This window comes from Taurulus bubalis (assembly GCF_910589615.1).
Source record: "Taurulus bubalis genome assembly, chromosome: 5".
NCBI classification, from domain to species: Eukaryota; Metazoa; Chordata; class Actinopteri; order Perciformes; family Cottidae; genus Taurulus; species Taurulus bubalis.
The window spans coordinates 28,962,209-28,977,208 of record NC_136593.1 but is presented as its reverse complement, the minus strand read 5'-3'; the positions used below and the strand labels follow the sequence as shown (position 1 = coordinate 28,977,208).

Here is a 15,000-nt window from a genome sequence, read left to right as displayed (position 1 = left end):
GACAGGCGGCGGTGGTCTGACGGGTTTGAACAAAACTGGATTAGGTGGATGTGGATGGCTGCTTCTCTGTTTATTTACAAACTCCTTGCCTGTGGCAATATCCACCAGGTCTACGTAATCACCCTCAATCTCCCGATAGTTACGGCTGTCCCAGTTATTAGGAGAAACCCAACCCACAGGTTTGATTAAAGGTCTGGAGCATGACCTGGAGGTCCGCCTCTCGTGATCCATTTTGACAAGTTTGGAGGAGCAGTGCACAGGTCTCAAAGATCCTGGCTTCCTGTCTTTTGCAGGAACTAAAATGGCATCCATCGGCAGGGTGGAGGAGTTGAAAAGGGAGGGAACTAGGATCTGTTTTGGCTCGGGAGGAGCTTCCCGATAAGTAGGCATGATCTTGGGCTTGTCTAAAAACTCTGGGATGGCAATGTTCGCCCAGGGCAACTTGACTACTCCTTGATCTGTGCAAAGTAGGCAGCGTGATAGAGGTGTCCCAAGGCGTCCTTCATTGATGTCCTGCAGCCAGTCCTCAGTGAAGATGCAGGGGTAGGAGGTCTCCGGGACGGGAGTCGACTCCACTTCTCGACAACCTTCCTCCAGGAGACTTTTGAGGACAACGCGAGCTGCTTGGTCCCCGAAAGGTTCCACCTGCAGGTAGAAGTCTCCAGGACGCAGCAGCAGCGGGTTCACGGGCGCTAACTGGATGACGGTTTTGTCACGGAGACACAGAGGCCAGCCCTCACAGCGGAAAACCACATCGGAGTACCCAGCCTGGGGAAAACACGGGTTCAGTGTGACTTTGGTTTCTTAAATCTCAGTCATCCGTAAACTTCTGTCAGAAGATACTGTAAAATTAGATTTATTAGCAGTAAAATATGGAACATTTGTGATTTCAGGGACATTTAAAACAGCACATGAATAACTGAGTTTTTTCACTTGCATGTCTGTACTGCACAAACAATATACACAAGCTAAGCGCCGTGTGGAAAGTAAACAGGAAATATGGCGTCAGCTGGAGTGAGATGAGCTGCTACTTTCTTTTTTTAGCCTATATTTGATTACATTTGGCAAATTGTCACTGTTAAAGGAATGCCGAATAAGATAAACTGATGTTTTTTTTGGCATCATACCCTGAGATGTAAAGACAATTATCACTGGATTACTTTGATGCTGAAGAAAACTTCTAAGGGAAGTTCTGTGGCGTTTTCTTTCTTTGAAGCGACTCTGGACGTTTATTTGCGATGGACATCAGACATGGTGGTCCCTCCACAGCGTCAGTCGCATTGATACTCACACATGCTGCTTGTTGCACACTCTCCAGCAGGTGTTTGGAGGGGATGAGGAAGTCCAGCAGACACTGCAACGCATCGCCGTGGTAACGCTCCTCAATGGTGCGAAACAGCTGGCTGAGGACGATGGGGGCCGTGGCCTCGAACGGCGGGAAGAGGGCCGAGAGGGCGCCCTGGATGGACGAGTCCAGGGACTCTGGGTTCTGGAGGAAGGAGAGGTGCCGGTCAGTGACATGAGGCTCCAGCAATAACAGTATTCTTTATTGAAATGTCTAAAAAATACTAGCTTCAACAAAACATGAAAAGACTCTACACCAAAGGAAAGTACGTGAATGATAAAGTTTAACTGTCCCTTTCTGAGAAAGAAATACATTTTATTTTTCTGAGTTTTGTTTGGATTATTGCATCTACATGGCAAAAAAACTCCAAAGCCTAAAACTAGGATTGCAGAAATAAATAAAAAAACATTTGACAATACAATTATTGCAATAAAACAGCTGCTGTGTATAACGGAGACTTAGCAGAACATCAGTGTCAGTGCATGAATAAAGGAGTGATGTGATCTGCACATTCTTCTCAAATGAGAATTGTATTGACCTGTCAACCAAAGCACATGAATCATAAAACATTTAATTCAGGACCACTAAATCTTCCACTAAAGATTGTCTTGTCTCATTTAATTAAAAACAGCTGCACTCAAACAAAAATCCTGGCATTGCAATGATTAAATATTGAATGTGGTTTTGAGCCTTTTTCATGTCATGTACTGCGTGTTTGGTTGAAATGTGTGTGAAAATTGTGTGTAATATGGACTATAAATTTCAAAAGTAGATGTTTATTCTAACACGGATATATTTCAAGAAGACCAAATGCTCTGCAAATGTAAAATGACGGGACACATATTGTTTATTGGCCTTTCATCCCTGGCTGTGCTTGTGTGGAATCCCTCAAAGAGCTTCTCAGCTTCAAAGTTATGAAAAGTGATGGTGCATTATCATCATCCTCACAGGGTGCAGAGGGGTGTTTTGTCTCTCAAAGTATCTGGAGATGATTAAGTCTGTGCTGCATGCAACATGTTTCATGTCTGGCCAGAATCTGCTTCATTTAACCTTTCTCTTGTGTTATAAAAATAAGATTTGATTGGTTGTTGTTTGTTTGACCTTGCAAATCCATATTTTGTGTTATGATTTGTTCTGCTTTTCATTTTGTGTTTGTATTAAAGTTATATTGCTGAAAAAAATACTTTTTAGCCTTTTTCTTGAAGTAAATATACATGAGTCGAAATTGACCCGTAACACCATAGATGTTACTGTATTTAATAATATTAAAATAAAAATAAATAATAATTAATAATTTAAGAGATGTGTTCTAATAGTCAGGTAACACAAGAACCTTTTATTTATTTATATGACTCTCTTGAGGTTTATTTTACGATTTCCTTAATTGAATTGGAGGTATGCTGACAAAGAAAAGGCCCAGAAGCCCACACCAAAAATATTAAAACAAACAACAATATGTTCATGGATAAGGAAGCCTAACAAGGTAACCAAGAGACAGTGTTGGGGGTAACGAATTACAAAGAAACGGATTACAGTAACGCAATTACTTTTATAGGTAACGAAGTAAAGGAACGCAATACACTCAAAATATTGGTAACTACACTACTTTACTAGACCTCAGTAACGCGCGTTCCTGCGTTACTCAAGACATTTGTACCAGTCCGAAAAGTTCTCCAGACATGTTTATATTTTCCACAGTAACATCAACATTACTTAGCGTCAACAAGCACGTATCATTGTACTGTCTGCCTTCAAAGTAAAAGCACTTCCTGTTTACATGCGCTTCACAATAAGAGTAAATCATGTAATAAAACAAGTTACAACACTAGAAAGGCTTTCAGCCTGGGCAGTATTGTTCTGACCCCAAGGAGGAACAGGCTGTCGGGTAAAAGATAAAGAGACTTTTACTCATGCGATATAATCGCTATTTTGAAGAATAGAGAAAAAATGATAAACTTCATAGGATATAGTGCACTTTCTGTTTATTTAGGCAAAGATGAAGTGGATTTTCTGTTTATTTAATTTCATTTTCTGTTTCTATTTTTCTGGGTTAAGTGCATTTCTGTTTCTATTTTATGGGAAAAAGTGCCATTTATTTTTCTATTTTTCTTAAACCACTACAATGCTTCCTATAACAAGCTGGTTTTGTTCTTAGGAGTCGGCCCCCATTTGGTTTAGTGGGGTCTCATGTTTCCAAAAGCCTGTTTTCAATGTGTTGTGCTGTTTGACCTGAATGTCCCCACCATACACAGCCTCTTGGATCCTGTTGTTTGTGGATTTTAAAGTGAGGCATATTTCTTTGGTCAGACAGTGTGAACAGGGTTAATGTTCGTTCAAGTTAATGGCTGAGTTTTATATGCCATTTGTTTTACATGTTTACAATACACTATGTGGAAAGGCTAAGAGATGCCCTTTAATGAAAATAAAGTGATGAAAGGGCCATGATGTTTGTCCATGTATCTTTGCGGTTAATTTGGACATTTGCTTAAAAAAAAAGGAAAGTAAAGTAACTAGTAGTGAAGTTACTTTTCAAATGCAGTAACTAGTAAATTAATCTAGTTACAATTTTCAGAAGTAACTAGTAACTTGTAACTAGTTACTTTTTCTGAGTAACTACCCCAACACTGCCAAGAGATGAGAAACACATTGGGTAATAGATAATTGTTTTTAGTGTATTTTACAGCTGATTTAAGACATGGGTCAAAACCGCCCCGTTAACAAAAGAGATGCTAACAGAAAGCTAACACAAGAGATGCTAACAGAAAGCTAACACAAGAGATGGTAACAGAAAGCTAACACAAGAGATGCTGACAGAAAGCTAACACACGAGGTGGTAACAGAAATTTAACACAAGAGATGGTAACAGAAAGCTAACACAAGAGATGGTAACAGAAATTTAACACAAGAGATGCTAACAGAAAGCTAACACAAGAGATGGTAACAGAAATTTAACACAAGAGATGGTAACAGAAAGCTAACACAAGAGATGGTAACAGAAAGCTAACACAAGAGATGGTAACAGAAAGCTAACACAAGAGATGGTAACAGAAAGCTAACGCAAGAGATGCTGACAGAAAGCTAACACAAGAGATGCTAACAGAAAGCTAGCACAAGAGATGCTAACAGAAAGCTAACACAAGAGATGGTAACAGAAAGCTAACACAAGAGATGGTAACAGAAAGTTAACACAAGAGATGGTAACAGAAAGCTAATGCAAGAGATGCTAACAGAAAGCTAACACAAGAGATGCGAACAGAAAGCTAACACAAGAGATGCTAACAGAAAGCTAACACAAGAGATGGTAACAGAAAGCTAACACAAGAGATGGTAACAGAAAGTTAACACAAGAGATGGTAACAGAAAGCTAATGCAAGAGATGCTAATAGAAAGCTAACACAAGAGATGCTAACAGAAAGCTAATGCAAGAGATGCGAACAGAAAGCTAACACAAGAGATGGTAACAGAAAGCTAACACAAGAGATGCTAACAGAAAGCTAACACAAGAGATGCGAACAGAAAGCTAACACAAGAGATGGTAACAGAAAGCTAACACAATAAATGCTAACAGAAAGTTAACACAAGAGATGCTAACAGAAAGCTAACACAAGAAGAAGGATAAGCTGTTTGTAGAGGACCAGCAGGCCAAAGACGCAACAGCGTGAATGAATGAATCAAGAGGTGCACGTGGTGTTGGTGCTGCATGTTCAAACGTCTGCTTCTGCATTCGCTGCATGTGTCACAGGGGACGTCCAGCAAAACACAGAAACCTCTCAGGTGAAAAGAAGCCGTCTCGTTTCGGCGTTTAGAGACGTCGACAGAGACGAGTAAAACCGGCGAGCTTGTGATTTAATGCTGAGAGCTGCAAACACTGGACTTTTGATTTGATCATGCAATACAGGAGCTGATGCCTTCTGGGCCTTGCCTGGCTTTTGGTTGTAAATTGTCGTATGAATCAAACAATTTATTTTACAGTCATATTCTGTAGCACAGCTCTTTTAACGAATTTTAACGTAATCCAGTTTTGTAATCAACAATTTGCTAATAAGTAAAGCCGCTGATTGAATTAAAATGCAGGTATTTAGGCATGTTTAGGAGGCGTATTGGACACATTATAATTTCAGCCTGATCAATAAAGGATCTCCAAAGTTATTTAGTTTTTTTAAACCTAATTCTGTGTCTTTTTATATCATTTGTGAATGCTTGCCTGTCTTACATGAAGCAGTTTGAACTTCCTTGCTGTTGAAAGATAAACATGAATGGACATGAATATCTGTACAACTTCATGGCAATACATTAAATAGTTGTTGCTAAGAAACACAAATGTGAACTTTCTAGGCATCAGTGTCTCTCCGCAAATGTTTTTCTCACGTATACTGAATGTGTTTAATATAACTTCCACAGACTTGTCTGGTTTGTGTAGAGAACTTCTCTGGTGCTGTGCTTTGCTTTCTCGTTCAGAACCTGTAGAGTGAATTGAAATGTACACTTTTGTTCTTTCATTCACATCCAGGGCGTCAAATAAAAGTAAAAAAAAAAAGCAAAGGAAGCAAGGAAAAGAGTTGTAAATAAGGACTTGACTCTCTCTGGATCTGGATCTGGATCTGGATCTGGACCGGTCTAAGCCGCTTCCCCCAGCAGGACTGCTTTTCATACAATCAGTTCTCAGTACCCTGCTGTGGCAGACCCCTAGCCCCACAAAGGAGTCCGCTTTTAGCCCCCCTCCTCATGGAGCTAAAGAGACTAAAGACTGCAGAGACCAGAGACCAGAGACCAGAGACTAGAGACTAGAGACCAGAGACTGCAGAGACCAGAGACCAGAGACCAGAGACCAGAGACTAGAGACCAGAGACTAGAGACTAGAGACTAGAGACCAGAGACCAGAGACCAGAGACTAGAGACCAGAGACTAGAGACCAGAGACCAGAGACTAGAGACTAGAGACCAGAGACCAGAGACCAGAGACTAGAGACTAGAGACCAGAGACCAGAGACTAGAGACCAGAGACTAGAGACTAGAGACTAGAGACCAGAGACCAGAGACCAGAGACCAGAGACTAGAGACTAGAGACCAGAGACCAGAGACTAGAGACTAGAGACCAGAGACCAGAGACTAGAGACCAGAGACCAGAGACCAGAGACCAGAGACCAGAGACTAGAGACCAGAGACTAGAGACTAGAGACCAGAGACCAGAGACTAGAGACCAGAGACTAGAGACTAGAGACTAGAGACCAGAGACCAGAGACCAGAGACCAGAGACTAGAGACTAGAGACCAGAGACCAGAGACTAGAGACTAGAGACCAGAGACCAGAGACTAGAGACCAGAGACCAGAGACCAGAGACTAGAGACCAGAGACCAGAGACCAGAGACCAGAGACTAGAGACCAGAGACCAGAGACTAGAGACCAGAGACTAGAGACTAGAGACCCAGGTCAACACTAGTGCAGCAGCCTCCAGGCCTCCCACTGATGAGCACTGGGACTGTGCTGCTGCTCGGTTAGCGGATCATGTGTGAGCACCTTACAGTCTTGAAACCTTAAGGAACAAAGGTCATAACGTGGTTTCATGTTTCAATAATGCAGTAAATCATTAAACTTTGATTGTGTGGCTGCATTCCCTGCTGGCTCAGACCTGGGTGCTGCGCATTGAGATACAGGTGTGTTGTTCAAATGAAGTGTGCAGCATTACATGTGGACTGTTCGGGTAAATCCACGTCAATAGTTGACCACTTCACTTGAAGTCCTTGTATCTCCAGTAGGCATTTCATGTCCTCAGTAGAGAAGAATGTTTCCTTTTTTCTGATTGTGCACATCTGTCACAACAGATTAGGAAGTGGAGAACAGAATACCTTGGAGGCGGCTCTTGACTGTAATGGATCCCAGCTGTTTGAGACTGACTGCAGGCCTTCAACTTTTGCTTCTACTGTTTTCCTCGAAGCTAAAGATAAAGCAGAGGTCACGCTCTGTGAAGTCCCTGCAGGGTCGGGCGTTCAATCCCCAGTCGTGTACGTTCTATTTGAATGAATGCAGTTTGGCTGATAGAGACTTCCAGACTTTGAATCCATCCTTTACTGAAACATACGAGTGACTTATTATAACAACATTACGTCAAACCATTTGAGATTAAACATCTTTTTGTTAACTCTCTGAAAAACACTTTTGCCTGATAAACCAAACAAGGTTCTCTCTCTCTCTCTATCTCTCTCTCTCTCTCTCTCTGGGTGGTTTGGCTCGTGATAAAGAGTGAGATCCTCTTGAGATTTGACTCAACATTGCTCAGCTGGAAGTTCATCTCCACGAGAGGAGCGAGGCTACGCTGCATCTCATCACATGACAACAAGCCAACCTGAACTGTGGACCATTCTGCAGCAGGAGCTGTTGATTTGGTATTTAAATAATTACATTGAATCATAATCATAATTATTAGATAAATAAACAGGTTCAAAATAGTTGGCCACGTACGTAGCGATTCAGGATCTGAAAAATAACATATCAAGAACTTTATAAATGTAATCACAACCTCACTGGACAATATGGAATACACGTTAAAAAATACTCATTGAAAACTCAGTTACCGTAAAAGTCGGGTTATACGCGCTACTACCTTCGGTCAGTGTCCCCATTTGCACCCCGCTGTAGCCAGCTGGCGCTCATGCTAGTTCCGCGCTAACTACCGCTAGCTCTCCGTTAACTTCCGCTAGCTCCCCAACAACCACCAAAGGTAGGGACCAGCCCTGGCTCGACACCCGACTTGGGCAGAGGGAACTCGGACAGTAGCAGCAGCAGCGGGGAGCTAGCAGCAGGAGCGGGGAGCTAGTAGCGGCGCTAGCTAGCGCTGCTACTTGCTACTTGCTACAGCGGGACACTGACCGGAGGTAGTAGCGGCATATAACCCGACTTTTACTGTACTTTATGTTCTCTCGTCCTCATGATGTAGTTTTCTCTTGTTCTTTTAGTTGTACAGATCATTTTTGACTCCATGACCTTTTCTTTCTCAAGATGTGTTCATGACCCTAGTGGACGCCGTGGAGGTGAAGTAGCTGTGCACACCACAAGAAAGAGTGATGTCAAGGCAAACACCTGAGCTTCTGAGGTGTTTGCTGCAGCCTCATTCTGCCTAAACACACACACACACACACACACACACACACACACACACACACACGGTAATGTGTAATCTCTGCCGTTCCTTTTGTGAGTTTAACAGTCCTTCCCCCTGAAAACACTCCTGGCTAACAGGTTTGGTTGTGTCCTGAGTGAGCGCCAGACAGAATCAGTTCCCAGCATCCTTGTGATAACACACTTCTTCACTGTGTATCAGTTCTCGGCGTCTAGCTCTCGTTTCCTCACGTTGACAGAAACAGAGTTGCTACTTCTGTTTCTGAAGTATTTTGACTCCCACAATCAGCCAGCAAACGATGTTCAATCAAGCTTCAATCTGAAGTCTTTATTTTGGCCTGCAGAGACAGCGGGTTGGATCGATGTCCAGCTGACGACATTCCACCGCCGCCTCCTCAACACATTCAGCACAAGGGGATTCCCCTCTGCTCAGTGTTGTCCAGTGCAGCCAGTAATTTAACTCTTAAGAGCTTCAGCCTCCAACAGAGATCATTGTTTGAGCTGAATTGGCATGCTAGCGTGGACAACAGGCGTCTCTCTTTGTCTCGTCCAGCCTTCGGGCCCCTGGGAGCTTTTTCGGTGCTGAGTATTAAGCATGTAATTACAGGTTTCCTCCATATTGCCTTGGGCTCTGGCCAAAGACAGTCAGGACCCGGGTTTGAGCCGCTGTGTAAACAAGCTGTCAAGGTGTGTGACGCACAATGTGTATCTGAGTCACCGGTCACAAAGGCTCAACAGATTAGAGCGGGTAAAATGAGCAGAATGTGATTTTAAAGAAGATTAACTTCAACTAAATGCACTCGGCTCCTGGTGAAACACGCTGGGAGGATTTGTTGATGTCTCTGTCTTAAATCCTCAGAATAAATTGACTGTCTCTGAACCTCCGGTCTGAACCCAAAGCATAAGCAGAAGTGAAGACCTGGCAGTAACTCTTGAAGATGCCTGAACTCTGCATGTACGGACACGCTCATGTCCAAGAGTCTCAGAGCACACGACTCCAGCCAGGACCTCAGCCAATCACAGCGTGGGCACAAAGGGCTGAGGGGTTATCAGCTGGTTTCATGCTCAAAAACTCAAAAACTGAAGATCCTGAGTCTTGCAGCAGTATCTCTGCGATTAGCTATCCTTCTCCACGTCTTCCTCCTTAAACATTGGTTATCTCCTCTTTGGCGGTGAGACAGAGCGGTCTTTGTGTGTGATCCCCTCTTGTTAAACTCAGCAGAGGGGCAATCCATTCAGCTAAGCCACCTTTAATCCTTGGAACCAGTAGAAACGGCCTGTTCAAGACAAGACTCTGCATCGCTGGCAGGAGTAAACTGTGTGTGTGTTCGCTAGCAGACCTTTACTATGAGCGCTGTAAAGCGACGAGCCGCATCAGAGGCGTCTGGCTTCTTTTCTCATCACGTGACGTCCACGAATATGAAACTGCATGAGCTGAGATTTGATTTCACAAGCGACTCATTCATCTGCCCTAAATCTCTGAATGATGAACAATGACTGTCAGACTTCTATCGTGTAATTTAGAAGACTCAACACCGCTGATAACATCTGTCTTTTACCATCTTGTAGGACGATCAACCGAGTGTGTCTGAATTCAACATAAATCATATTAATCCCTGCTGTTATCTCTTTGGGAATCAAAAACTGACTCAGTCACATTTAAAAACCAGCGCTCTGAAACAATACTTGCATTCTGCATATTTTAAACCACAGGATCAGACAGGTGCGCAGGCAAAACAGTATTGCCCAATGTCTGATGAAGTGACAGCCAATGAAGTGCAGCTGTGTGTGTAATCAGATGTGACTTTAAAATACACAACTTCATCAATTTTCAAAAGATTAAAAGTGTCCCATGTACATTTAAAAGCAACAACAAACATGTTCACATGTTGACCCTTTCCCCCTCTGGAATGTCCATGACGGCCTCATAATGAACCGCTCCCATGCAGCATGACAAAACAAAGTACCTCGGATCTCAGCTCATTTCCCAAAGCTTGCATTCTGGCAAACTCTCAGGAAATACAACCCAGAGGCTGCAGCACACCTACTAGCTCACATAGTTCCTCTCAAGAAGTTACGATGGCCAAGAAATTAGAAAGGGTTAATAATACGAGTGAAGGACGGGCTTGTAAAATCTGTTGAGCCCGAACACAAGGGATGCGTTAGTGGGTCCGCATGTGAGTGTTTATGAGGAGCGTTCTAAACACTGACATCTGCTGCTCTTCGTCCTTGAGCGTTGCAAACAGAGCAGTCTGAGCTCCAGGTCTCAGCCTTCAGATAAAGTTGCACGGTCACACAGTCGCCTCACATTGGCCCGACAGCGTCAAGTTGTTCAGCTGGTTTGGGAATCTAAGCAGAAAGTGATCGCAGGGCGTGAGACTGATCCTGAACGGCAACAACACAACGGGTTCCTCCTAAAAACACAAACCAGAGGAGCAGCGACAACAGTCGCCCTCCGTCTGGGAGGAAACGTCTGCAGGGACGGTTTCTAGAGACAATGAACACTGACTCAGAAAACACTCTGCACAGCCTCTCTGGAGATTGACCCACTTCTGTGATGCAGAGATAATAAACAACCTGAACAATATGCTTCACAGCTCTCAGAAACTCCACTCGTTGATTGAAGCAACATTGAGATAATTTGGCTGAAACAGCTCCACGGCCAGATGTCTGCACTTATACATCATTGCTCTATAAATCACATTGGTGTATTGTTTAGATGTTCCCTGTCTGCCTCTGGTGCAATTTGACAGAAACACAATGAGTGAAGCAGCAATTGGACTTATGAGCAACTGGAATTATGATCTGTGTGCCAAATGGAGCTCAGGATGTAAAGATGTGATACTTGTTCCAGGCAGAGGAGGGAGCTGCTGGCGGCCCAGAGCCTCTGGGGTCCTTTAGAGGACGTGAGGTACCGAGCAGAGCCCAGTGCTTCAGGTACAGGTATCTGCATGTATACTCTAAGATGAGTGCAAATGAGCACATCTGATTTATGATGTAAAGCAGGTATGTGTTAATCTGTGAGAGTATGAGACCTACAGCTGCTATAATACATATATTTATGAAAGAAATGGGTCAAATTAATACATTTGTGTGAAAGATGTTTGCTTGTTTTCACAAACTCAGATAAGTTTTACCCAACGACAGTTAACCTCGACTCTGCTGAGCATCTTTCAGCTCATTGTTTAGTTTTTTATGCTCACAACATCACAAAAGATTATTATCATGACATTAACATTTCTAGATGCTGGTAGTTTTTTAGAAAAAACCCTCAACCAAATAGCAAACTGCAGACAGGCAAAGTTAGCAACTAGCTTGTGGACACTGTGGAGAATTTAGCAGCTAAAGCGCCTGATATTTCATTTCAAGGGTTGGAGAGCAGAGCAGTGAACATGGACTCACATCAGATGAAGGATCGTGTTCCTCTGTGTCTTCTGGATGTGTAACAAGGAAAGTGTTTGCCTCAAAACCAATTCATTCAGGTTTAAAAAGATCATCTCCTTGTAATGAATTCAGAAAAAATATCTATAATACATGTTTTGAGCTAAAGCCACCATTGTTGACTTGTTTTTAAATATCCTTTGCTAATAAATCACAGAAAAACTCACTGAGCTCAAACTAAACATGTGTTGGTGAGAACCTCCAGAACCACAGGAGCAACTCGGCTTTCAGAATTTGCATTAACTTTGAATATACTTTGAATTCTGCAACTGACACTTTCATTGCAAATCCTATCCCCGTGGTTTCTGTAGCGTGCATGAAGCCCGTGCTGCATTCAGGCCTTCAGGACAAAGCAGTGACCTTGCAGGTGAATGAATGACTCTTGGCTGTCCTTGTCACAGTTACTCCTGTACAGGTAAATACTCTGGCTTGTGTATTCCTGCTCAGTGTTTACACAAGATGGAAGCTCCTGGTCTACGCTGCAGTAACATAATAATTTAGACTCCGCCGGCTCATGACTGGAAGTTGGAGGGTGGTCTCTGAAGACAACATTAGTCGTGCGATGAGTAAAACAAACAGAGTAAAAGCTGCTCAAACAAGTGCTGCAGTGCATGTGAGGGGACACGATGCGTCCTCGTTCATCACCTGACGGGTCTGACTAACTTCCATATGAAGACTAAAGTTCACTGAAGGAACAGAAAGCTGAGAGCAGAAGCAACATATGCAGCTTTGTGATCTTATCAGGCTCTAACTCTTTATCTGCACTTACATACAAGTTCAAAGACGCCACATCTTCTAAAAAGCCATCATCAAACACTCACTCTTTGTCATTCATTAGTTTCTGTTGTTACTGGGATTAGACTGGTCCTTACTGGGATTAGACTGGTCCTGTCCAGTCGTACAAAGCCCTGTCGTTGGAACTTTTTCAAGTGCCCAACGCTGAACTGGGGAATTGCATTATGTGCCCATGCAAAGCAGTCACATCATTTATCCTCCAAAGCACTCACCACTCACTGAAGTATGTGTGCCGTCCGAATCAATGAAGCCCTAATGAAAGGACTTAAGATGCCAACGGGAGACAATGAGCCTCTCTCTGTCAGCGCACACTTACAGCTGGAGAGGCCGTGGGCTGTTGATGTGAAACATCCCAACTGTCCCCAAAAGGTTTGCAGAGTTACATTAGCTTGGAGCTGCCTTTGTGTGTCACAAAGATACAGTTCCATGAAGAGAGAACAAAGAACGTGCATCAATACACAGTATCATGCAACTGAAACAAAACACTGCTAAATGCGAGTACAATGCATTAGTTACAACATGTCAGGCTTCCAAAGTTCCACGTGAGTGAAGAGAGAGAAAGGCTCAGGCGCCCAGTTCCTGGTCAGAGGAGAACTTTAACTCTGCAGAGTCGTGTTGTTGTGATGTTACTTTACCATCTTTGCAGATGTTTCTTCTCTGCAAGGCAACGAGTTTCTTTCATGTTGGTCCTTATGATCCTCTGGAGACAGCCTCCTCTGTGCTGGGAGCCCTGTGCATGTCTACAGCCTCAACAAGGGAAGTCCACTGAAGTACATCCACATGACGCGGGGCTGTCTCCATCGAAAAGAAACCAAAGTTATTTCCATTCTTTATGGACTCCACAAGCCTGAGAGCAGCACACTGTCAGGCTGCCTGTTGATCCACCAGCTTCACTTCTCTTTCACTTCTCTGGCTACTTGGAGAGTTTAGGGGAGAGAGAGAGAGAGAGAGAGAGAGAGAGAGAGAGAGAGAGAGAGAGAAGGAAGGAGGGAGGGAGTAAGAGAGGTCTGAGAGGGGGAGGAGAAAAGCTTTCCCTTTCAGAGGAAATCCCCCTCAAGGCTTTTCTTTGCTCTCCCTCTCTCTCTCTCTCTCTCTCTCTCTTTCTCTCTCTCTCTCTCTCTCTCTCTCTCTCTCTCTCTCTCTCTCTCTCTCTCTCTCTCTCTCTCTCTCTCTCTCTCTCTCTCTCTCTCTAACACACCAGGCTTTATCACATACTCCAGCACACCCACAGACACAATAAGCCACAAGAGCATGCCAGTTGCCACACACACACTCAGTGGTGTGCATGCTACTGTATGCAACATCCCACGGAGTCGTGGCTGTAAACCCACCCGGTCCCCGGTAGCAGGGATCAGAGCGGCTGAGATCCAGCCCCTTGTTCGCGGCCCCTTTCTTTCTATTTTAATCACCGTGAGCTTTTAAAATGCTAAGTCAGTCTTTCTCCTCTCTCCTCTCCCTCACTGTCTGCTGCAGGCTTTCTCATTTCCTCTCTTCAGCAATTGTCTTCCGGCAGCCTGCCCAGTCTTTGACTGCTATCAAAGGGAGCGGCAGCAGAGGGAGCTTCCCTGCAGAGGGCCGAGGGGAACAGTGCTGCTGTGCGTCGCATTAGTCCTGAGGAATGTAGGGGTTACACCCTCTGCTCTACATTTTACATCTGGAATTGGAATTGGAAGATGTGCGTGAAACCAAAGACCTGCTGCAAGGAGCGAGGTTCATCCCTGAGACATTCCTCCAGGAAAAGACATGGACAGGCGATGGTTTATTTCTGTCTATTCGTTCAAATTCATGAGGGTCCGTACGTGTGTTCACCACGAGGAGAGAGGGCCGAACGTATTCCTCTTAATCAAATGTGCGTTTATTTACATACATATTCAGCAGGTGAAGTTGCAGCTGGAATATGAAACTCTGCCTCCGCCTCTCTGTGGTTTCGCTGCCGTCTCTGGAGCATTCCTCGCATGTTTTTCTTTCATAGAAAGAAAGCATGCTAATTTCTCTCTCACTCTATTCCACATAAATATGTAGTTGACGTTTTTGAAACGTGGAACACGTTCTCCGGTTTCTCCTCTTTATTTCAATCTCTCCTTCTCGATCATCCCTTCTTGGCCTCCTTTGTCCTCTCGACAAAGAACCACAACTAGAATATCTCCACTGATTTATTCTACCTTTATAGATCAGAAGGTACTTGTCACATGTCCGTGCTCACTGATTCAACAATGATCGCTCCACTTAAAAGTGATTTTAGTGACTTTAGGCCGAGACAAGGTTTTTGGTCCGATGCCAATATAAATATGTGAACTTTCTTTC

General features: G+C 43.7%; 1 protein-coding gene across 1 annotated transcript in view; it reads right to left on the bottom strand.

Moving 5' to 3' along the window:
- Positions 1-13,392, bottom strand: part of quob (quattro b) — a 30,369-nt gene extending 16,977 nt beyond the window's left edge. The window contains exons 1-3 of the mRNA XM_079218052.1: positions 13,332-13,392; positions 1,292-1,489; positions 1-768 (exon numbers count right to left, since the gene is read on the bottom strand). The exon at positions 1-768 is cut by the window's left edge and continues 769 nt beyond it. Coding sequence (XP_079074178.1) covers positions 1-768; positions 1,292-1,489; positions 13,332-13,334 — 969 coding nt within the window. The 5' untranslated portion in view covers positions 13,335-13,392. The remainder of the gene's footprint in view (positions 769-1,291; positions 1,490-13,331) is intronic.
- Positions 13,393-15,000: the final 1,608 nt, after the last annotated feature.